Below are 26,025 nucleotides of genomic sequence, written 5' to 3'. Positions count from 1 at the left end.
TAATTAATATAAGGTTGGGACACATCTTCTAGGCTTTTAAATATAGTTAATATCTAGATACTGGAGATGTCATTGTGATAGTGTCTCATGAAGTGCTTAGGTTTTATTTTGAAGGTGAGACCATGATAATTAGGTTTCCCGAAATGTAGCAACTGCTTACTTTCTTTATGCTTCTTGAACCTCCTTATTATCTAAAGATTAGAGAATAAAATATTTACAGTTACATACAAAGTTATTCTCAAAAATTACAGAAAATATTATAAAAATCTAGCATAGAAATTGCCATATATCAGTTGCCTAATAAATACAGCTATTTGAAATTTCCTTTCCCATCAGCTGAAGTCTAATTAAGACATAATATTTTTCCATGTTTCAATTTGCTACACATATGTAAGATACTATCTCTAAGTAAAATTGATTAGAAAACAGTTCTGTAAAATGTTTACTTTAGATAATTAATGAATAAATAAAATATATCTGAAAATTTAAACAAAGTTTGCTATTGCGAAATTTCCTATGTATATTATATGAATGAAATATGATTTTCATCTTAGCACAGTAAGAGAATAGTTGTTATTATTCAATGTAAAGATGAGATGGTTTATGCCAAAGAATTTGGAAAATGTGTTAAAATTATAATATACAAATATTAATGCAGATATTTGAATATCTATATATATCACCCTCTATATTCACATACATGTTAAGCACAAAGATATTTTGGTATTGTTTGGATAAAAAGTAAAAGTATCTTTTGTGAATTTTAAATATGCATATTATAAGGAGTAAAACATATCAAAAATACATTAGAACGCCTTTATTTTCATTTTAACTCATTTGTTTAACCATAGGGAGATTAATTTGATTTATAGGTGACCAGAAGACCTGTGAATTGTTTGTAGCCTAGAATTAGAGGTCAATCGAGCTGGAAGTGATTCAAGGATTATAACTAAAGTCACTTTTGTTAGATGTATTAAATGAGGCCAGGAGGTACTCTGGAGCTTACTTAAGCTTCAGTGATCAGGACAGGCTGCAACTGGAACTAGCTGGAAGCCTGACTCCCAACAGGATATTATTGCCACCTGCCACCTCTCTTTGTAAAGGATCCAGGCTGCATGTCTTGGTTCACCAAAAAAACTGATTTTAAAAGGAATTCTGGTTAAATTTTATCTTTATGAAAATCATACTTCACAAAATGCCCATCAGTGAAGATCAATCCTAGGAATGGACCATATCTGAATTGACCATCCACATTTTATCAAGCATGACTTTAAATTATGTCCTTTGGTGGGGGGTAGTCTCTTTTGAATTAAACTATGATATTCATATCTATAGTCATGAAATTCTCAAAAGTATTTCCTATTGTTAGCATTCATCGCCATTTTCTCATCATTAAGTAGAAATATAATAATATATAAATAAGTAACAGGCAACAGTATATAAATAATATATAATTTCCAGAAGATAAAATTATGTTCTAGATTTTCTGTATGTTTCTACAGGATCAAGTAGCCATGAAGTTTTTCATCTTTACCTGCCTTTTGGCTGTTGCTCTGGCAAAGCATGTAAGTATATGGGGATACAAAATCTTTTTATTTAAACTTATAAAAAGAGTGAAGTTTTTACTACATGCAAAGAATACAAGCATTGTCAGTGATGAAGAGAGTCCAAGCATGTGCCTTGTAATCTGTGATCAGTGATAAAATGGGCTCTGCCTACACAGAATAGGAAGGTTAGCAATCATTCTACGAAGTGTCTTCACTGTAGTGTGGTAGAGGCTATAAATACAGGAAGAATAGGAAGAAGGAAGAAGTGATACCTTATCCTTCATGATATGTGGTAATATAGTTTGGAACATTCTGGAGGAACCATTCTTGCTCCCCAGCATGTTTCTAAATTTTAAGATAGCTGCATCCCAAAGCCAACTGTCAGAGGAATCCAAATTCCACTGAATTTACTCAAGACTCAGTGTTTTAAAATTTCATTGCCATTAAACAGTAGAGAAAGAGATTCACCTTGGCATTACAAATAAGTCATAAAAGTTATATTTGTGTTTGTTTTTGTTAATTATGTAGGAAATAAAACATTGCTTCTCCAGTACTGATTATGAAGACAGATGCTAGCAACTAATAGTACAAAACATGTCCTTGGTTTATCTCATTCTCCAATAGTCATTTAATACTTGTGACATTGGTACAAAAGTAATGGTGAGCACTCCATTTTCTTTGGATGCAATGACAGGAGTCTCTTGTATTTCTAGAATAAGGATTCATGTGCATCTGCAACTGCCGATATCTGAAGGTGTTTGTACCCACACATACATAACAGATACCCAAATCTCTTCAGATGTCATCCAAAGAACTGCTTGTTTTCATGTTATGCATTTTATATAAAAATAAAAGATAAAAGAAAACAAATATACGCAGAGGACAAATAAATTGTTCCTTCCCTCTTTACTGTTGACATTTGCAGAAATGTTGTGATAGGTTCTCACATAAAAATATTGAGAGTGCAGAATAAGTTTTTTCACGAGAAAATAATGAGTTAATTATCCAGTGAGAGTAAAAGTTTGGGCCAAATTTACTCTGCAATGTAGGAAAGGTTAAGTATTTTATTTTGAATTACCATATGATGCATATGAATTTTGAATAAAATTCAAAAATCACAAATAAGGAATCAAAATTCATTATCAATTTCTTTTTCTAAGGAATCTTCCAGCATTGAGCAAGAAGTAAGTCATAACTTCCTGTGCTAAACATATTTTAAAATAATCTGTCATTTTATATAGTTCAAAAATGAATGTTAATTTATTATTTCAGAAGTGTAAGAAGGACAAAAATGTGGTCTTCCAAGCAAATCAGGTAAAATTGATTTATTAATGCCTTTGCATTGATTACTGAGATGTATTTTATGTCTATTATGAGTTTCTTTCCCATTTGCCCATGTATTATTTTTTAACCTCTGACTGTCAAATAAGTGCTGTTTTTATTGTCTTAACTGTCATGATATAACACGAAAAGATCACAGAAAAACATATTTGTATTTTATTTGTACACTGTGTTTTCAAAGGGTCACCCTCTGAAGGAATTCTTATCTATGGGCCCTCCCTTTTCATTCACCTTCCCAATTCTGGACTTTTTATTTAAACTACCATTTTATATTTTCTAAGCATTAGTTTATGCCAAAAAATGCTATTCAGGAATTATAAGAATTTGTAAGTCCCTCTTAAATCAGTACTTTAATTACCCCTTGACTTTTTTTTTTTGAGGATATTTGCTCCAAATTCCATTAGGCATACTGCCTCGATTTCAAGTCTGATCATGTTGTGCTGTATAAGTGTAGTTGAAATTAACAAATGAAAAATGTATTCAACATCAAAGAAATTTGAAAATCAGGAAGGAAAAAGGCACTTGCCCTACCTAATTCAGTGAACAATTCAACTGAAAAATATTAATTTCTGTGTGAACCAACCAAACCACTAACTACTTCCCCAGTTAGTTTCCACAAAGGATAGAGATTGTCATTTTGTGACTTTAATTACTTACAGTAATATTTAATATTTTTATTAAAATTTCCTCTTTTAAACTTAAGTAAATTTTGTTTTTAATAGAAACTTTATAAAATCTCTACCTAAATTATAGATTCAATGGTCTAATTATGTGTTTTCTCAATATACTTTAAAATATGTACATGGTTAATAAATTAACTTTTACTCTGTACTTTTAAATTTGTACTCTGGTATTGCCTGAATTAATTTTTTTCTACTATTTAATAAACATTGATGGAGGAAGAACTATGTTCCATGCAATATTCCATGCCCTGGAATACAACAGAGAATACAGCCACAAAATTCCTCATTCATGATACTTATAGTTCAATTCACCACTGCAAACGTGTTTCTTTTCCAATTGGGAAATTTTTATATAATGACAAGTATTCAAAAAATAACAATTAATTCATTATTTTGCTTCTCTCTGTGTTAGATGAAATTTCCCTTTATATTCAGTAGAATATATTCTAAAACAATGCTATAAAGATATGCCTATTTTTTTTAAACTAGGAAACAACAAGCAAGATAGATGAAATGGTAAGATGCTTTTATTAATGTTAACCTCATTAGATTGACAGTATTCATGCTTAATTTTTAAAATAGTATCCTGTGAAACATCCAGAACACTCCTCTTGTACTAGGCCAGAAACTAATACCTATAATCCTTAAAAATTATAATTTTACTCTGCCTGCATTGTCTTTATTCCAAGTTTTCCCCTACTCTCCCAATGGAAATTCTGCCATTGAAACCGAGAATGCTTGCCTCTCCTGTTTGATCTCCAAAGGTGATCAACCATTAGTACCTATAAAACCTGACTTTTGCATTTTTATCTCAACCTTCTTTTGAGGTTTCATATTAATTAATGATCAGGCTGATAATTAATATGGAGCATACCTAAAACAGTTACTGATACTTGAGGAATGTTGAGGATTCTATTTCTTCTTCTTTTGAAGAAGAGGGTACCAGGGATTGAACTCAGGGGCACTCAACCACTGAGCCACATCCCCAGCCCTATTTTGTATTTTATTTAGAGACAGCATCTCACTGAGTTGCTTAGCGCCTCACTTTTGCTGAGGCTGGCTTTGAACTTACAATCCTCCTGCCTCAGCCTCCCAAACCACAGGGATTACAGGCATGTGCCACCATGCGCAGCTTCTATTTCTTCTTCTAATCAATTTTTTTTTAATTTTTGTTTTTATTTTTGAAGGTATCATCTAGCAGTTCATCTAGTGAGGTAAGATATTATTTCTTTTGAAGTAAAAAATCTTTGTTTTCAAGAAACAGCAGATTTCCAATATAGTTCTACATAGTTTGATAATTTCTAGCAAACACACATCTGAATATTTAGGGACGAAATGGGAACAGCTTGCAAATGATTCAAAATCATATTGGGGGGTAACTTAAATTGACTATGTTCAGAAGAAGCATCATTTATTCTACCTTTTATATTTTATATATGGGACTCCATAGGAAATTGAATTTTAAATCAAATCTGAGCTAAATCAAGGGATTGTCATTTGCCTTAAGCATAGCTGCACTTTGGAAGCCTTAATATTATTTAGAAGTGAGGTTCTCAAAGGGGAGAGAGTTCCTCATAAGTAGCATCAGCAGCACCTTCTAAAAAATGAAGAGAAAAGCAAAATCTTAGGCCCTCCGGCAAACTTACTGAATGAGAAACTCTGGATTGGAGCTAAGCGATCTATTTTAGCAAGGCTTCAGATGATACTGATACACATTAATCTTCAAGAACCATTTTTAAGAAAATTAAACAGGGTTTAGGTTAGAAATTATGCCAATTGCCAATACCTGAAACACCTCTGTTGGTGTACAGAGTCAAATTGCAAGGGTGTCTTGAAAGAGCAGGCAGCAGCTTCATGGATCATGGCCTTGTAATCTTGAGCAACACCTAAATTCTTCACAGTCAGTGTCTTGGGAAGCATGCCTCAGTTTCTCCAATTTGTCTCATTCCACTAGGTCAGATCTATATTGTTTCTTTCTTATTTTGGGGAGGGGCCAGGGTCACTTGGCCTTACTCCATAGACATAAGAAATTGTCTAAATAATGTAAAATTTATAAAGTATTCAAAGTAAACATATTTTACTCATGCTATTATTTTGACAGAGTAAGAAAGAGACCAAATTTTTATAAAAATTTAACTTAATTATTAATAAATGACTAATTTTGCTAATGGGTTGAACTCTGAATATTTAATGAATTGCCTCTAACTTTCTAGTAAAATTATTTAGGGATAACTACTGCTAGGCATTCAAGTAAAGATACTTCTCATTTTGTTCCTTTAGGAATCTACAGAAGTTGTCACTGATGTAAGTAATTATGATTCAATTAAATTAATATCACAAGTTACATTTTTGCTTTTTATTTCTCTGACATGTACTATTTTTTAACAGAAAAAGGAGCAATCTGAGGAAGAAAATGTCTATCTAAAACAGCTGGTAAATTTTTCATGCAATTTATTACTTCAAGTAAAACAATACATTTTGGAAGTTTCTCTTCAAAATGATCACATCATTCCTTCTCAATAAAAATATTTAGCGGGCTGGGGATATAGCTCAGTTGGTAGAGTGTTTGCCTTGCAAGCACAAGGCCCTGGGTTCAATCCCCAGTACTGCAAAAAAAAAAATTTAGCACCAAATATATGATAAAATTACATTTCCTATTATGACTATGACATGAAATGTAGTCTTTATAAATAATAATGGAAACAACATTTTTTAAATAAACAGTCCAAATAAACATAGAAGAGTTACAAATCTCAGAAAAATATTTAAGTAATTTACTTGAGATACCACAGTAATATCATATAGTCACATAATTAGTCACTCAGCTTTTTTCTCAATAAGTTTCATGAAATAGTTATATTTACTTTTTATACAAAGTTTTCATGAGTAGTATGACTCAGCTTCTTTTTAAAGTAGAAACAAGAATTGATTAGTTAAGGCCAAAATCTACTTACTATGTGCTCTCATTCTAAGCTATGTACAGTCACTTTACTGGTCTGCTATGGACAAGAGAAATGTGTAGTGCGAGAAAGAATGAGGCTTTAAAGTCAGGCGATTTCATTTCCGACTTCAGCTCCCCAAGGTCTTATTTAATCTCTTTAAAACTGTTTTCCTTAAATGAAAATTAAATTAGTAATACTATTTCTTTAGATTTTAGAGAGTGATGTGAGAGGACATATATAGATTATATAACAAAAAGCTCAAACAATGCAAGAAAAGATAGCAATTATTATTAAATTTACATATATGCAGAAAATTCATTCTAAATCTTTTAAAACAGAGTTTCATATTGAGTAGTTCAAAAACAAGAACTCTAAAATAAAACTATTATTTAGAAAATTAATTACCCAGTAGTTTTTCTTAAATTCTAATTAAATTCTCCTCTTGTACTGTCTATCCAATATTTATGCCCAATTTTAAAGACACACCTACTTCCTTATCTGTATGAAGTAGAAATTCTCCAAAAATGAAAATGCCATTTTAAGTGATTCCATATTTACTTAATACAGCAATTTATGGTCAAGAATGCATTGCCAAATCAAAGTGGGAACACACCATAATTTATTCAGCTGGACACACATGACAGGTGCTATTCAAATCATTCCTTCATAAAAGACTTCAAGATGAATGTTGCTCTTGAGAGGTCAGCAACTAGCCCAGGGGAAGGAGACTATAAATTGAATTATCCCTGAGTCTGAGTACCAGCCTTCTTCAACCAGATATGGGAAAAAAAAATTGACAAAGTGAGATGAATTTTTGAATAATTCTCCACTTCTTTTTACACTCATCAAAAGCCTCACTTTGCTAGAACCCTAAATGAGCCAGCTGATTCTGAATTAGCCAGAAAATTCTGATGTTTGCTTTATTCATATTTATAGTGAATTTTATATTAAAAATATCTTTTATTTGGTCATTTGGCATAATTTAACTGTTATCTAAAGATTTAGTTCATTTGATTTTTGTCCAGATATGCCCTAATCACATTCAGTACTCATAAGTATTAAAACATGTCTTTTCTTTCAGAACAAAATCAAACAGTTTTACCAGCAAGCTTACTTCCCCCAATATCATCAGGCTTATCGTCAACAGCAGAGAGTTTTGAACCCATGGAATAACTTCAAGAAAAATGCCAATCGTGCTGTTTCCATTCTGGTGAGTTGTGCATTTTGCTTGTTTCTATTTTTCTTTTTTAAAATAAGATGACTACAGGGAAATATCCAATCAGTGTCAATGTGGAAAGTAAAACAAATTTCAATAACATTTTTTTCAATAACATTTTCTAAAACATATTAAAGCAAATATGTTAGAAAAAAACACAACAGTAATTACAATGAATACAACAATCCTAAATATCCACTTACATATCATTTGACTTAATTCTGACAGCAAGTTTTTGAAGTGCTCAGCAGTAAAGAATATCATCTCCATTTTTAAAAAGCAACTGAAATTTTAAAAAACTGAGATCAGTTACCAAAGTTTTAGTTAATATCTCCATTTAATTTTATAAAGCCTTTTAGCTTAAGTATCTTTTTCAAACCTGAGGAACAAGTTGCAAAGGAGGAAACTGAACATAGTATCTTAATTACAACTTGAGAAGGGTTCAGAGGACTAGAGATTGGGTCCCACATTCACTAAAAACCTAAGTGACCTTGTGCATATGATCCCCTTTCTGTGCTTCCTATTTATTGGACATGAATGATTTTCCCAGGTAGCCCTTAGAAATTAAAGAACCACCATCATTAAAGGAAATATTTTTTATGTTGTTAGTTTGAGTGTTAGATGACTAAGGAATATTATAAATGTCAAAGTCTGTTTCCATCAAAACTAGAAAAACTTTGCCATTCTATTATGTCCAGAAGATGGCAGAGTTGAGAAGCAATGACTAGGGGATCTCGCTATTATCAACAAAGTGGTGACTCGGTCATAAACAGGGTAAGCAAGTCAATTAACTATCCTTCATGCTTTATGAATTATATTCACTGGTGGTGGAAAGCTTACATTTTATTTTTTATTTCTGGGGATTCATTCACCTGCTAGGCAAACCCTGCAGCAGCATGAGGAAGCGAGAATGGTAAATTCCAAAGTCAGTCTTTAAACCAGCATAGAATGTCACCATTCTTGATAATAATAATCTGAAATATTTAATAATTAAATATGAATTTAAAATGCACAAAATAAATGAAACTAGTAAGAAAAAGTCTGGACTGAGGTATAATTAGACAACTATTTGCAAAACAACTCCTTAATGTTTATGAGCATCATTTTTTTTTTGTAAATGGGATAATTAAGACTTCAGTATATATGTGTAAGTGATTTTTTGATAAAACAAAAAACTATTTGAAGTAATATGTCAACATCATGAGAATTTAATAAATTATATATATGAAAAAGCTTAATTTTAGTGTAAATAAAATAAAAATTACTGTATGCTAATTTCAACCCAGACCCTAAAACTAAACTATCAGAGTTTTGCTACTTCATTTATCTCTTTAAAAAAAGAAAAGAAAGATACCTCAGTGATCAATTAGACATAGAACGTTAGTTTTTTTCTCTCTTTGACCATACTAGTCTTAACTAACCTCTTAACCAACCTCTTCCTTAACATTTTGTTCTGTATGTAGCCTCTACCACATCTCTTAATGAAATACTATTATTTAGCTAAAAGTAAATCCCAGTGCCTAGCAAGTAGCTAATATGCTATTATTTTGTCATACCTGGATTTTAAGTCAATTATTTATATCAAAAATGCTTGTTCAAAGCTTCTTTTTAGTAGAAGATACCTACTGAGTACTAATGTTTTCAGCATGTATTATAAAACTTAATATATATTTCCTTATCTGAAAATATATAAATATCTTAAAACATTGCAATGCTCTTTAGCTGGTTTCCATATACAGTATTTTATATTTTTAAATGCAACAACTTAAAAATTCATAATCTAACACCTAATCCAACTTTTAAATATTATATATATTATTAGTACAATATTTTTTGTCACTGATAGGAAAATGTATTTATTGCTATCATTGTAAAGTATGGGATTTTGCAAAGAAAGCCCAGATTCAAATAAATTGTCCATAGAAAACTGCATATTTCCATTGGCTATTTGATTAGACTATAATATTGAAAATTATTTTTTTTGTTTTTATATAGAAAAAAGACGACCACTCCTCCACAGAGGTAAGGTACTTTTGCATGAAAATAAAATCTTGGTATCCAGTATCAGATATTAAATTCTATATAAGACTGTCATTAAATTGTTTATAGTTTATGCTTAAGATTAAAGTTTAGAACTAGAGAACATGGACATTTAAAAATGCAGCAATGTTAAAAGTCATTGAGGGGAGCGGACTTAAAACTGTTACAAAGTTAGCAGAATTATATTTGTGACTACCAGATACTAGCAAAATTATTCAATACTACCCCCTTTGCTGGAAGTCACTAAATAGTCATATTACTTCAGGAGTCATGGAATCTGCCTTAGATTGTATAAACAGAGTGACAGGGTCCCTTTTATGCTTCCAAGTAAGGACTTCAGCTTAAAAATTTAGTGCCAATTTCCAGAAATCTTTTTGCCAACGCTCCAGAATACGTATCTAAGGGCACCCTAAATGTTACTTAACGATTTGCTAATTTTGTTCGGTTTTATTTCCCTTCTGAAAAACAAAAAACAGCATGGTAGGAAATAACATTTGAAAAATATGTAATTAATTTTTTTTTCCCCTAAGGAATCTACCAGAATCTCCCAAGAGGTGAGTCCTAACTACTACAATTAAATAAAAATTTAAGGGTTTTTAAAAAATTTCATACATAATAAACATTGTTCACTTAACATGATTATATACAGTACTCAAGTGATGAACAAAATTGTTTTCCTCCTATGAAAAATGGATCATATTATTTATTAGCTTTAATTCTTATTAATTCACAAATTTTAAAATCTATTGTTACTATAGCTGCTTAATTATGTAAATGTTTACCAAAATTTTTGTGATATTTACTGTAATGGAAAATTTATATAAATCCCACCTAAAACATGTGTATGAATACTTTAATACACAAATACCTATTTGATGGAATTGTAATAAACAGTATTTTTTAAATTTTTATTTAATATATTAACTAAATTAAATTTATCAATTAATGTATTTAAGAAGCATACATTTAGCAAGTACTATTTCCCTTACATGATTCTAGATCTTGAGGATTCAAAAATGAATAAAAAAAACAAAATCTCATTCCAGATATATTCCATTAAAGTAGTGAATGTGTGTTTTATTCTTTGGGGAACTTGGATATAATTTGAACAATGAAAATAAACTAATTATTATTTTTCTCTGAATGGATTTTTCTTACTACATCCAGGAATAAAATCTGTCTTATCAATAGAGTGAAAATAATAAACCATGTGTTTAACTCTTCTTTTCTTTATTTAAGGAAATCTTAAAGAAGATTGTTGCTATGGTAAGGGTTTTTATTTATATAGAGCTATATTTGATTTAAAATGTTAATGGAAAGAAGCATGTTTGGGAACTTCTTTTAATAAATGGAAGGAGATCAGTTTAGTTGCATAAAAGCACAATTTCTATTAGGCCCCCTTGACTGCATTTCTCTTAATTGTTCTTAATTCAATTAAAGATTTCCATTTATCCCTAATTATACTCACATACATCTTTTCTACATTTTATACTGCTCTACAAAAAAAGATGGAATTTTATTTTGCTTTGTGTTTTTGTTTTTTTTGTTTTTTTTTTTAGTTTTATTTATTTTATTTTTTTTGGTACTAGGGATTGAACTCAGGGGCATTCAACCACTAAGCCACATCCCCAGTCCTATTTTGTAATTTTTTTCTTAGAGACAAGGTCTCACTGAGGTGCTTAGTGCCTCACCATTGCTGAGGCTAGCTTTGAAATTGTGATCTTCCTGTCAGCCTCCCGAGTTGCTGGAATTATAAGCGTGTACCACCACATCCCACAGAATTTTAAATTTTTTGAAGAAAAAATAGGTTGTTGCTGTCTTACTTTGCCCATCGTAGTGATGATCATGTTGGTAAAATCAAAAGTTCTATCATACTGTTGTTGTTTTTTGAAAACAAGTTTCCAAATTCAATCAACTTTGTTCTTCATATTTTTATTTTTTTTGTTGTTCTTTTGATTTCTCAAGGACACATCTAGCTGATCATCTAGTGAGGCTAGGTGAATGACACTTGTTTAAAGAAACAATCAATAAATAACGCATTTTTCTACTGCTATAATTTTTAGAAAATTAATAGCTGCCAATTTTTAACAACTTGCAACAAAACATAATAAAAATAAAAAATACTACAGAATAATAAATATTTACAAACTTATAATTCAAGTAATTGCATATATATACATATATATAAAATCAGAACTTTCTTCTCACGAATTAGCACATCATTCAATTCCAAAGAAATATGTGAAATCAAATATTGCAAAATAATCATCATTGTTATTGTGGTATGAATCTGTCTTTAAAAATAAGTAAAGATCCTTTTTTAAAGAAAAATATTTTTGAACAATGATCTGATTGATTCTGAAACACACGCAAATCTCAGAAACGTGTTTTTATTTCAAATAGACTAGGTAAGGTTACCCACACAACAACTGCATTCCTATTTCTCTTGAATACTCTGATATTACCTAATTTCTCAAGATTAAGGTGTTTAAGTGACTGTTTACAAATCATAGGCAATCTTGTGACCAGTCGTGGTCTGAAGTAATACATGTCTCAGTATAAACACAGAGGTTTGTAGTCAGGCAATTTATATTCCAATCCCAGCTCCACCACCTTTTTTATATTTGTGACATTGTTTATTGAGTATTTAAAAAGATCCATTTATTTTCCTACGAAAACCAAACTCAAATCATCTCAGAGCTTGGGTATTTGTGGAAGTAATTGTTTGTTGTATATTTACCTTCTTAAATACAAATAGTGCCTATTGAACACTTATCATGTGCCAGGTCTTGCCAGGTGGTCTGTATACATCACCTTGTTTAATCATTTCTTCATATAACTGATTTTTATTCATTCTTTTTAATTATACAATACAGTAGGATTCATTTCAACATAATTATAAAAGCATGGAATATAGTTTTCTCTAATTCCATTCCCAGTATTCCTCCTTTTCCTTCCCCTCTACTGATCTTTCTGTTATTTACTTATAGTTTTTTTTTTTTTAAATTAGTGCCCTTATGGATATACATAATGATGAGATTCACTATGGCATATTCATAAATGTTCTGTGACATTTTTTAAATACTTAACTCCTAAAGTTAGCTACAGTATCTTCAACTGAAAAATGAACATAGTGATACACTACTAATTCTAAAGATTTTTTGTAATGATTATTTCAGATAATATGTAAACTCTACAATAGAATGCTGGGAATACAATGGATGTATTGGTAGCATAGGTATTGCTATCATCATTCATCTATATACTCTAGAAATTTCCTCTCAAACTTTTATAATAGAAGCAGTATTTTCTTCAATGCCACTGAAACTGCAGTTCTTCCACATGAAGAGCTACCTTGTTTGGGAGGGTTGGATTTCCATGAAGACCTTCTTTATATTTTGTCAAAATGACTCCAGCAGCAGTCTACCATTGTATCAATTGCTTGCCATAGCCATGCAGCCATTTAACAGTCGTTCCCTGGGGGTTCAAAAATATCTTTCCACCCACGAAAACTGAAAATTAACCTGTAGGGAGTTACCAGTTTAGTTCTGAATTTATCCCCTACAATAACCTATGATAAGGTAATGAAGCAGACTTTAAAAAGAGACTTAAACATGGGGGAAATACCTTGTACATAAAATACGTGACAGGGACTATTCAGAATGCTCTCTGAGCATTGACTACTACAATTCTTCCATGTAAATGATGCTTAGAAAGATGAAGCAAAGGCATCAGAGTCATTCCAGAGAGTGAAATCATGAGAAGTTATACTGACCATCTCCGGTCCTAAAGATCAAATATGGTAAAATGAATGATAAAAGAAGACACTTATCTTGCTTATTCAAAAAAATTATTTTCTCACCTTCTTACATATGTGTTTGCTTTTATCCCTCTTAGAAATTTTTATGTGAATGCCTAAATTAACTAGAGGATGTCTTCAGTTCCATATTTCACTCTATAATGTAGAAATGTTTATAGCAATTTTTATATTTGTAAACCCTCCTTTCACTGGAGTCTACTTGGAATAGCTTAGACATTGCCTAAGTACCTAAAGTTATAATTCATTTGATTCTGTCTAGTTTTCTTGTGAACCCTGGAGATTCAATGTGGAGTTACTCTTAGTAATTGTATTTCTTTCCAGATCAAGATCAACCAACTTCACCAGATGGCCTTCCCCCAGTTTTTCCAGATTGTGCATCCACAGCGGATAGCTGTTAATTCTTGGAATCACATTAAGGAAGTTGCCTACCCATATATTCCCATTGTGGTATGTTTGCCTTTTTTAAATCATAAAGTAAAATTAAAATTATTGCCTTTTGTAAAAAAAATGTTTTGAAGAAATAAAATAAAATAATCCCAAATTCTCACATAAATATTAATTCAAATTTAAGTAAAAATGTCAAGGCCAGTAATGAAATACAACACATATTGTTAAAATATAACCACATGTAATCATAGCACTAGTGACAAAAGAATTATACTTATATTGGAATTTAATTTCCAAATGTGTATAAATATGTAGTGTATGTACATATAAATATCTTTATTTACCCTAGATAATTCAAGTGGCAAGTAAATATCTTTAGTGAATTAAAATATATCATAATTTCTTTTTTTTTTCAGGGGAATTTCTAAGATTCTTGAACTAACTGCTGTTTCTTCAACTTAGGTAAGTCCCTTTAGGCCTGGACATTGAGCATCTATTCAAGTAGGATTTTCAGTTGAGAAGAAAACATTAAAGAAAAATCACATTTAAACAATTTAGTTAGACTTTTAAGTCATAGTTTGATTTGTGAAATATTTCAATTCTTCCTATAAATTTTTGATTCAAGATGAAAATTAACTGTGTAATTTGCACATGTGTACTTTTCATAAATAGTTTAAAACAAATTATATACAATTCCTTTTGTGGATAAGATATATTTAGCCAAGAAATAAAGGTTCTAGGAAGAAATCTCTCAAAACATGGGAGGCCAAACTGGTTCACTCTTGACAGTTTCCTTTCACCTTTCACCAAATTTTTGTTTTTTTCTTGAGGGAATGTGATGTGTGCATATACATAGAACTTAAGAACTTAACCCCATCTTCTGTTTGCATCTCCTGATAATAGAAAGGGATCAGCAATTTTTCCAAATGATTTAATGTGAGAAAAATGATAGAATAATCATTAAAATGATCATTAAGATGACATTTAAATTTCCTAAATCGCAATATTCATTTTAATGCTATTTAGTCTTTCATTAATTTGCAGTTACTTATTATGAGTCCTACGGTATAACAAACTGAAATACTGACCCAACCCTCCTTAACCTCAGTTCTAGAAGAAACGAATTTACAAAGAAGTTTATTAAGTGCAAAATTAGAATTACAGGCATAATATTGTGGTAGATGGAAGAAAGTCAATTGATTAAGGACTGAACCAATAGGAAAACCAGAAGTAAACGAAGCAAAGCATGTCAGAACATTTGAAGGCAGAAGTAAATGAAATTGACAGAATATATTAAAACTGAATGATAATAAAAAGGTTTTTGATCAAGTGGATTATAAAGGATTTACTTTCAAGAGTTTTTATAAATTTTTCCAAAAGCACATTTTGCTAAATATAATTATTTGACAAGTCTATAATTCAATTAAGTCAAGAAATAGTCAATTATTTTAGGAATTAAATATATTTTATGCCTAGTAAACTACTCAGAAATTAAAATAATTAGAATGGTTTTTCAATTTTTCTCAGAATTATAGTTTTCATTTAGTGGAATCTAATAGAAACTTTTGGCATATTACTATATAGAATTTAGCTATTTAATATAATTTAGTCACTTACAAAACAAATTCTTATTAACAACAATTAATTGACACTAGAAACTATTAATAAGTAATAACTACAGATAATTATATTAGACCTGCCTGTATGTTTGATGTCCATGTATATTATGTACATAAATATTTCTAAGAATTTTACATCTACTTATTCCAGAGTATACATTTTAGATGACTTTTATGTTCTCTTTATTTATAGGTTTGACTAGAAAAATTATTTCTATATTGTTTTCTCATCTATCTCATCATCTCCTACTATCAACATGTCTTGACATGCTTGTTGAAAAGACGATATTGAGCTACAAGAAGATTGTGTGCAATATTTTCTGTATTGTCAATATTCTTTTTGGTTTTTGTTGGATATGTCAGACCTGGATTGTGTATTCATATTAACTATACTGATGTTTAATTGAGGTCTTTTCATCACTATTTCTGAGATACAGTACACAATAATGTTGCCAAAACATTAAAATTTCAAAAGCATTTTTATCTGTGTGGTCTTTTTTTCTGTTTCTCAGACTAAAGAATGGGTCACTATTGTGAGAATAACCTTTTTTTTAACAACTAACTTTATTTAACTTTATAACCAGCTTGGACAGCACAAAAATAAATTGTATGCATTTGGGTCCCTTAATTCCAAGTGTGCCTCTCATACCTGATGTACTTGAATGCTACTCATTCATGGGCCTCAATCATAACTTACATTCTCAGCCCTGTTGAGCCAACTTACACCTGAGTTCTCAAGTCTCCAGTCAAGGCCTGTGCATGCAGATGGTAATGCACAATTATCACTCCATAAAGAAACAAGTCTAAAGAACACTGAAACATTTAAGTCTCCCAGTAGGGGTGTAGACTTCTTTCCACAAACATTGAGCAGACATTTTTCTAAATGTCATGTAATACACCTATGCTATGCCAGGCATATTTCTAGATGCTTTATAGTAGAAAACCAAAGACCCTACTTCATGGTGTTTACATTTTAATCACTGGAGCAAGATAGCAAATATGAAAAGAAGCAATACCAGAAGTGCCACATGATGATAACAGTACTGAAGAATAAGGCAAGGGGAGGGTATTTTAGGTAGTGTGGTCAAGAAAGGCAGTGGTGGCCTGTCAGAGTTTCAGCAGTGAAGTGAAAATAGTGTATGAAAGAGAGGGATACAATTCCAACAGAAGACACAGTAAAAGCAAATTCACTGAGGCGCGTGCATGCATAGTGTGCAGGGAAAGTGCCAAAGAGCACTGGGAGAAGACCAGGGGACAAAAGATAACTGAACAAACATACATCAGGAAGGAAGGCGGGAGAGGTAAAATTTATGACCTTGCAATTTGCATTAAGTATTTGGTTTGAGCTGGCCTATCATGAAGCGTTGTTTGCAGATGACAGTCATTATTTTTAATATATTTTTATATCATTGTATTTTTATATGTTATATATTTTTCTATTATCATATTTGGGGAAGATGAAAACAGTAAAAGTTAAGCAACTACTCGTTTGAATTCAAAGAATCTTCGAGTTCTTTAAGGTATCTCTCATTGCATTCAATTCAGTTGTCTTTGTTTCCCCTGGGCCTCACCTGGACTTCACAGTTATCTTTTTTAATGTTTTCTTAATAGTCCACACTTCCTTTATACCTTTGAACACCTAGTTTAGAAAGCCTAACCCTGGAAATTCCTAAAGTCTACTTCCACTACTATTTACCCAGGCCTCTAAATTCTAAAGGAAGAAAAAAAAGAAAAAAAATCTTCCAACCATACAATTGTCTCCTTATAAGTTTAGGTTTCCTGAACTATACCAGATCCTCAACACTTCTTTAAAATATGTCCTTATTATGGATACAGTGAGCTATCTTCTCTATTTATTTTTTTTTCCTTCAAAACAATTGACTTCCCTGCTCTCCTCATGGCTTTACTAATTCACCTCCCTTCATTATCAGAAAGAAATCTACCTTTATCTTAGAGAATATCAAAATGAACCAGCATCAAGGACGTCAGATGCCCAATGTGACCCTTCATGACATGTTCTAAGTACAGCTTTGCCCCTGTCCTCAAAGACCTGCTGTCCGTAGCTACCACCTCTTCCTCTGCCTTTTTACTCCCTAGGAAAGTGCTTGTCTCTATTCATTCTCCACAATAGTGGAGGCCAGTGGATTATCCCGAGGGCACTACTGAATTTGGTCATTCCTTTAGGTCTCACAGCTCAGTAATTCTGAGATCCTCTTCCCTTAATACTTCTTCCACATATATGGCATTAAGTCTAGGTGTTCTCTAAGTTTCTCCCTTCATCTTTCTTCTTTTCTGACTATACCTATTTTTTTTTTCTATCCTTTTTTAAGTTTAAGAATTTTAGCCAGGCATAGTTGTACACACATGTATTCCCAGAAACTCTGGAGGCTGAAACAAGAGGACTGAGGCCAGCCTCAGCAACTTAACAAGACTAGCGATTTAGCAAGATCATCTCAAAAGATAAAAAAGGACTGGTGATGTAGCTCAGTGGTAAATTCCCTGGGTTCAATACCCCATACCAAAAAGAAAAAAAAGAAAAAAAAAAAAAAAGGAATTTTGGTTATCATCTACAGTCTATTCCCAAATCTTTAAGTATAATCCTGAATTTTTATTTCCCAATTTGGACTAACCTACCCACTTCTGTCTTAGATATTTTAATTTTTATATTTTACAAATTAAAATATAATCACCTTGACTAACTTTTCCCTTGAATTTCCTTTACACAGAATGCATCCCTGTGAATTCACATGTCATTATAAATTTGCAGGTTTATATTTTTATTATAAAAAAAAATGAGGAATGTATTATTCCATATAGAAGTGTTTGCAGATAATGAAATAGGCTTCCAGTACTCAGGTTCTCTTTTAGGACTCTCCAGCTTCCCACTGTACTCATCAGTGTAGGCTGGCAGTAAGAGATGTCTTTCTACTAATTGAAGTAGTTTTTTAAAAAAATTAAAACAGCAAGTTAGAATGAAAACTTGGTAAATAACTGCACCCTGTGGCACCATCCTTGTAAAATTGCAATAGCTCTTTGTTATGTATTTGTATTTCTAAACAAAATAATTTTCCAGTTTCCAAGACATGGAATTGGGTCATCAAGAAAAAAGGTACCTTTTCCCCTTTGTTGCAAAACAGCAGGACATATTCTTCCCCACCTGTCTTCTAAAGCCATCTTTTCGTGGAATAAGAGACTTGAAAAAAAGAAAAATGATGCTATTGTGTTTATTGTCTGTTCTTCTTGCTTCTGGTTGTCAAGCATACTCTCATGCTTCTTGTAGTGTGAATTAAAAAGGAGGAATTAATAATACTTCTATTTTTAAAATAGGAATCTAGCTAGCTTTGAAATTGGTGATTAAACATTTTCTTTCATAGAACAGTTGTAACTTTGGAACTTCAATTCCCAAATGCTTCTAAGTGTCTTTATTTTTGTGTGAATTTCTGTCCAAAAATCCATGTACATTTCAGGGCCTTGCATAATCCTTAATAACTATTGTTGAATGAATAAATTGATTTTTTTAAAGGAGGTAAAAAGATGGAAGGAAAAAAAAAGCAGAGGGTGAATCTTAGATTAAAAATACTGCAATCTAGTTCTTTTTTTTTTTTTTTTTTTATAACACCAGGAATGGAACAAAGGGATGCTTTACTACTGAATTAAGCTGTACTCCTTTTACTTTTTTTTTTTTTTTTTTTTTTTTTTTTAATTTTTGAGACAAGGTTCTCCCTAAGTAGCTGAGACTGACCCTTGAACTTGCAATTCTTCCTCAGCCTCCTAAGATGCTGGGATTACAGGTGTGAGCCACTTAGCCCAGGTGCAATCTACTTCAAAACTGTAGTGCAAGGTATGTTTTTTAGAAATTGATGCAGTTTTTTGGAAGGACATAACAGAGATTATATAGAGAGGGGAAGAGTCTACATAGCTAAAATACTTCAAAAACTTCCTACCTAACTCATTGAATTAAATTATTTAGTTCCCTCCTTCAAACATACATTTTTCTCTACATTATTCTGAAAGATGGGAAAGATACAATTTATACTGAGTCTCTTTTAATATGCTTTAGGAATATCTCCCTATAACACATGTTACAAAACCAAACTTCAAATTAAATTTTGAGCTAAACCTGTAGGCAAGTAGCAAATTACTGGGCTTAGTATATGTAACCTAAATAAAATGAATAAAAATTCTAATATTCTTCTCTGATTACATTCAATTATCCACATAGAAGGATACTAATTATGTGTATAAGAGTTCCTTGAAATTCAGTGAAAATAGTTATTTTTCCATGAAAGGTAAACCCACCAGCACATAGCATTACATGAGTGACATTTAGTCCAACAAGACTAATAAATCCAAATAAGTATATCTAATTCCACAAGTCCAAATAAGTATATCTAATTCCATGACATATAATAAAGTTTTGACTTCAAGGACATATATTTCCTTAAGGGCAAATTTATCAAATCAAATTCATTAAGGCACTGAATTTTGACAGGAGGTATATCTATTTTCTTGTTATAAAGAAAATGAAATAGCAAAACATAAGTATTAATTTCAATAAAACATACTCAAAATAAGCAATAAGAATCATTTTATTTTTGAAATTTATTCGTACATAATAAAAAATCAGTGGAGTTAACAAAACATTTAATTTTCCTTCTGACACAAGGATGTCCATCATAGGCATAAAGTTTTTGAAATATAAAAATCAATATTCTCCATAGACATATACAACATTTTAGTTCATCTCTACGCTTCATTTAATAATATTTTTCTGGTCTGAACCAATCAATAAAAAGACACAGACTGGCAGATTGGATTAAAAAGAAAAATCCATCAATATGCTGCCTACAAGAGATTCATCTCATAGAAAGAGATACCCATAGATTAAAGGTGAAAGGATGGGAAAAAACATACCATGCACACGGACACAGCAAAAAAGCTGGAGTATCCATCTTCATTTCAGATAATGTGGACTTCAAGCCGAAACTAGTCAGAAGGGATAAAGAAGGACATTACATACTGCTTAAGGGAAGCATAAATCAGCAAGACATAACAATAATAAATATCTATGCCCCGAACATTGGCTCATCCATGTACATCAAACAAATCCTTCTCAATTCCAGAAATCGAATAGACCAAAACACAATAATACTAAGCGATTATAACACACCTCTCTTATCACTGGATAGATCTTCCAAACAAAAACTGAATAAAGAAACCATAGATCTCAATTACACAATCAACAATTTAGACTTAATGGACATATATAGAATATACCATCCAACAAGAACGAATAAACTTTCTTCTCAGCAGCACATGGATCCTTCTCTAAAATAAACCATATTTTATGCCACAAAGCTACTGTTAGCAAATACAAGAAGATAGAGATACTACCTTGTATTCTATCAGATCATAACGGATTGAAATTAGAAATAAATGACAGAATAAAAAACAGAAACTTCTCCAATACCTGGAGATTAAATAATACACTATGATATGATGAATGGATAACAGAAGACATCAGGAGGGATATAAAAATATTCTTAGAAGTAAACGAGAACAAAGACACATCATATCAAAATCTCTGGGACAGGTATGCCTTTACGCCATGTACAAACAGAGAAACAACATGTATCCCATTTGTTTACAATAAAAAAAAATTTAAAAAAAATCTCTGGGACATTATGAAAGCAGTACTTAGAGGAAGATTTATTTCATGGAGCACATTCAACAAAGGAAGTAAAAATCAACAAATAAACAACTTAACACTATAGCTCAAAGCCCTAGAAAAAGAAGAGCAGACAAACACTAAAAGTAGTAGAACACAGGAAATAGTTAAAATCAGAGCTCAAATTAACGAAATTGAAACAAAAGAAACAATTGAAAAAATTAACAAAATAAAGAGTTGGTTCTTTGAAAAAATAAACAAAATTGATAAACCCTTAGCCACACTAACAAAGAGAAAGAGGGAGAAAACTCAAATTACTAATATTCGGATGAATAAGGAAATACCACTAAAGACCAAACATAATTAGAAGCTATTTTGAAAATCTATATTCCAACAAAACAGAAAACCTCGAAGACATCAAGAAGTTTCTAGAGACATACGAATTACCTAAACTAAACGAGGAGGATATACACAACTTAAATAAAACAATTTCAAGTACTGAAATAGAAGAAGTCATCAAAAGCCTAGCAACAAAGAAAAGTCCGGGACCAGATGGGTTCTCAGCCGAGTTCTACAAAACCTTTAAAGAAGAGCTCATTCCAATACTCCTCAAAGTATTCCATGAAATAGAAGAGGAGGGAACCCTCCCAAATTCATTCTATGAAGCCAATATCACCCTGATACCTAAACCACACAGAGACACATCAAGGAAAGAAAATTTCAGACCAATATCCTTAATGAACAGCGACGCAAAAATTCCCAACAAAATTTTAGCAAATTGCATACAAAAACATATTAAAAAGATAGTGCACTATGATCAAGTGGGTTTCATTCCAGGGATGCAAGGTTGATTCAACATCAGGAAATCAATAAATGTCATTCACCATATCAACACACTTAAAGTTAAGAATCACATGATTATTTCGATAGATGCAGAAAAAGCATTCAATAAAATACAGCATCCCTTCATGCTCAAAACACTAGAAAAAATAGGGATAGTGGGAACATTCTTTAACATTGTGAAGTCCATCTACACTAAGCCCATGGCCAATACCATTCTAAATGGTGAAAAACTGAAAGCATTTCCCCTAAAAACTGGAACAAGCAGGGAAGCCCTCTTTCACCACTTCTATTCAACATCGTTCTTGAGACTCTGGCCAGAGCAATTAGACATACCAAAGAAATTAAAGGGATACGAATTGGAAAAGAAGAACTCAAACTATCCCTGTTCGCTGATGACATGATTATATATTTAGAGGAACCTGGAAATTCCACCAGAAAACTCTTAGAACTCATAAGTGAATTCAGTAAAGTAGCAGGTTACAAGATCAATGCCCATAAATCCAACGCATTTTTATACATAAGTGATGAATCTTCAGAAAGAGAAATTAGGAAAACTACCCCATTCACAATAGCCTCGAAAAAAATAAAATACTTGGGAATCAATCTCACAAAAGAGGTGAAAGACCTCTACAATGAGAACTATACAAAACTAAAGAAAGAAATTAAAGAACACCTTAGAAGATGGAAAGATCTTCCATGTTCTTGGATAGGAAGAATTAATATTGTCAAAATGGCCATACTACCTAAAGTGCTATACAAATTCAATGCAATTCCAATTAAAATCCCAATTGTGTACCTTACAGAAATAGAGCAAGCAATTATGAAATTCATCTGGAAGAATAAGAAACCCAGAATAGCTAAAGCAATCCTTAGCAGGAAGAGTGAAACAGGGGGTATTGCAATACCAGATCTTCAACTCTACTACAAAGCAATAGTAACAAAAATGGCATGGTATTGGTACCAAAATAGAAAGGTAGATCAATGGTACAGAATAGAGGACACGGACACAAACCCAAATAAATACAATTTTCTCATACTAGACAAAGGTGCCAAAAATATGCAATGGAGAAAAGATAGCCTCTTCAACAAATGGTGCTGGGAGAATTGGAAATCCATATGCAACAGAATGAAACTAAACCCATATCTCTCACCATGCACGAAACTAAACTCAAAATGGATTAAGGACCTCGGAATCAGACCAGAGACCCTGCAGATTATAGAAGAAAAAGTAGGTCCAAATCTTCACCTTGTTGGTCTAGGACCAGACTTCCTTAACAGGACTCCCATAGCACAAAAAAAAAAAGCTAGAATCAACCACTGGGATAGATTCAAACTAAAAAGCTTTCTCTCAGCAAAGGAAACTATCAGCAATGCGAAGAAAGAGCCTACAGAGTGGGAGAATATCTTTGCCAATCATACTTCAGATAGAGCACTAATCTCCAGAATCTATAAAGAACTCAAAAAACTCTACTCCAAGAATTCAAATAATCCAGTCAACAAATGGGCTAAGGAAATGAATAGACACTTCACAGAAGAAGATCTACAAGCAATCAACAAACATATGGAAAAATGTTCAACATCTCTAGTAATAAGAGAAATGCAAATCAAAACCACCCTAAGATTCCATCTCACCCATATTAGAATGGCGATTATCAAGAATACGAGCAACAACAGGTGTTGGCGAGGATGTGGGGAGAAAGGTACACTCATACACTGCTGGTGGGGCTGCAAATTAGTGCAGCCACTCTGGAAAGCAGTGTGGAGATTCCTTAGAAAACTTGGAATGGAACCACCATTTGACCCAACTATCCCACTCCTTGGCCTATACCCAAAGGACTTAAAATCTGCATACTACAGAGATACAGCCACATCAATGTTCATAGCTGCTCAATTCACAATAGCCAGACTGTGGAACCAACCTAGATGCCCTTCAATTGATGAGTGGATAAAGAAACTGTGGTATATATATACAATGGAATATTACTCAGCCATAAAGAATGATAAAATTATGACATTTGCAGGCAAATGGATGAAATTGGAGAATATCATGCTAAGTGAGATAGGCCGATCTCAAAAAGCCAAAGGACGAATGATATCGCTGATAAGTGGAGGATGACACATAATGGGGGGGAGGGAAGGGTTAGAGTTAGGGTTAGGGAGGGGGGCAAGTATGGAGGAAGGAACTACTGTATAGAGGGTAAAGAGGGGTGGGAGGGGTGGGGGGAAGGGAAAAAATAACAGAAAGAATCAAACAACATTGCTCTATGTAAATTTATGATTACACAAATGGTATGCCTTTACGCCATGTACAAACAGAGAAACAACATGTATCCCATTTGTTTACAATAAAAAAAAAAAAAAGAAAACCAGAAAAAAAAAAAAAATGGTCATACTACCAAAAGTGCTATACAGATTCAATACAATTCCAATTAAAATCCCAATGGCGCACCTTACAGAAATAGAGCAAGCAATTATGAAATTCATCTGGAAGAATAAAAAACCCAGAATAGCTAAAGAAATCCTTAGCAGAAAGAGCAAAGCACCGGGTATTGCAATACCAGATCTTCAACTCTACTGCAAAGCAATAGTAACAAAAATGGCATGGTATTGGCAACAAAATAGACAGGTAGATCAATGGTACAGAATAGAGGACATGGACACAAACCCAAATAAATACAATTTTCTCATACTAGACAAAGGGGCCATAAATATGCAATGGAGAAAAGATAGCCTCCTCAACAAATGGTGCTGGGGAAACTGGAAATCCATATGCAACAGAATGAAATTAAACCCCTAACTCTCACCCTGCACAAAACTCAACTCAAAATGGATCAAGGACCTCAGAATCAGACCAGAGACCCTTATCTTATAGAAGAAAATGTAGGTCCAAATCTTCAACATGTCAGCTTAGGATCAGACTTCCTTAACAGGACTCCCATAGTACAAGAAATAAAAGCAAGAATCAACAACTGGGATATATTCAAACTAAAAAGCTTTCTCCCAGCAAAGGAAATTATCAGCAATGTGAAGAGAGAGCCTACAGAGTACAAGAAAATCTTTGCCACTCATACTTCAGGTAGAGCACTAATTTTCAGAATCTATAAAGAACTCAAAAAACTCTACACCAAGAATATAAATAATCCAATCAACAAATTGGCTAAGGAAATGAACAGACACCTCACAGAAGAAGATCTACAAGCAATCAACAGTATATGAAAAAATGTTCAACATCTCTAGTAATAAGAGAAGTGCAAATCAAAACTACCCTAAGATTTCATCTCACCCCAATTAGCATGGTGATTATCAAGAATGCAAGCAACAATAGGTGTTGGAGAGGATGTGGGGGAAAAGGTACATTCATACATCGCTGGTGGGGTTGCAAATTAGTGCAGCCACTATGGAAAGCAGTATGGAGATTCCTCAGAAAGCTTGGAATGGAACCACCATTTGACCCAGCTATCCCACTCCTTGGCCTATACCCAAAGGACTTAAAATCAGCATACTACAGAGATACAGCCACATCAGTGTTCATAGCTGCTCAATTCACCATAGCCAGATTGTGGAACCAACCTAGATGTCCTTCAGTTGACGAATGGATAAAGAAACTGTGGCATATATATATATATATATATATATACAATGGAATGTTACTCTGCCATGAAGAATGATAAAATTATGGCATTTGCAGGCCAATGGATGAAATTGGAAGATATCATGCTAAGTGAGATAAGCCAATCTCAGAAAACTAAAGGATGAATGATCTCTCTTATAAGCGGATGATGACACATAATGGGGGATGGGAGGGGTTAGGGTTAGGGTTAGGTTTAGGGTTAGGGAGGGGGGAAAGAATGGAGGAAGGAAGGACTGTATAGAGGGAAAAGATGGATGGGAGGGGTGGGGGGAAGGGAAAAAATAAAAA

The 26,025-nt window shown here is 32.3% G+C and overlaps 1 protein-coding gene across 1 annotated transcript; it reads left to right on the top strand.

Annotated features, from left to right (window-relative positions):
- Positions 1–1,514: 1,514 nt before the first annotated feature.
- On the top strand, positions 1,515–15,794 carry LOC306669823 (alpha-S2-casein-like A; the record flags this gene model as incomplete). The annotated part of the gene is made up of 9 exons (XM_079153974.1): positions 1,515–1,565; positions 4,759–4,785; positions 5,852–5,875; positions 5,960–6,004; positions 7,595–7,723; positions 9,725–9,751; positions 11,009–11,035; positions 13,911–14,036; positions 15,789–15,794. The coding sequence occupies 9 exons, from the start codon at positions 1,515–1,517 to the stop codon at positions 15,792–15,794; spliced, it is 462 nt and encodes a 153-aa protein (XP_079010100.1).
- Positions 15,795–26,025: the final 10,231 nt, after the last annotated feature.

The sequence above is a fragment of the Sciurus vulgaris genome (genome assembly GCF_902686455.1).
Source record: "Sciurus vulgaris genome assembly, chromosome: 9".
In the NCBI taxonomy this organism is placed as follows: Eukaryota; Metazoa; Chordata; class Mammalia; order Rodentia; family Sciuridae; genus Sciurus; species Sciurus vulgaris.
Note: the sequence above shows the minus strand (reverse complement) of the source record. Positions and strands in the feature narration are given on the sequence as shown.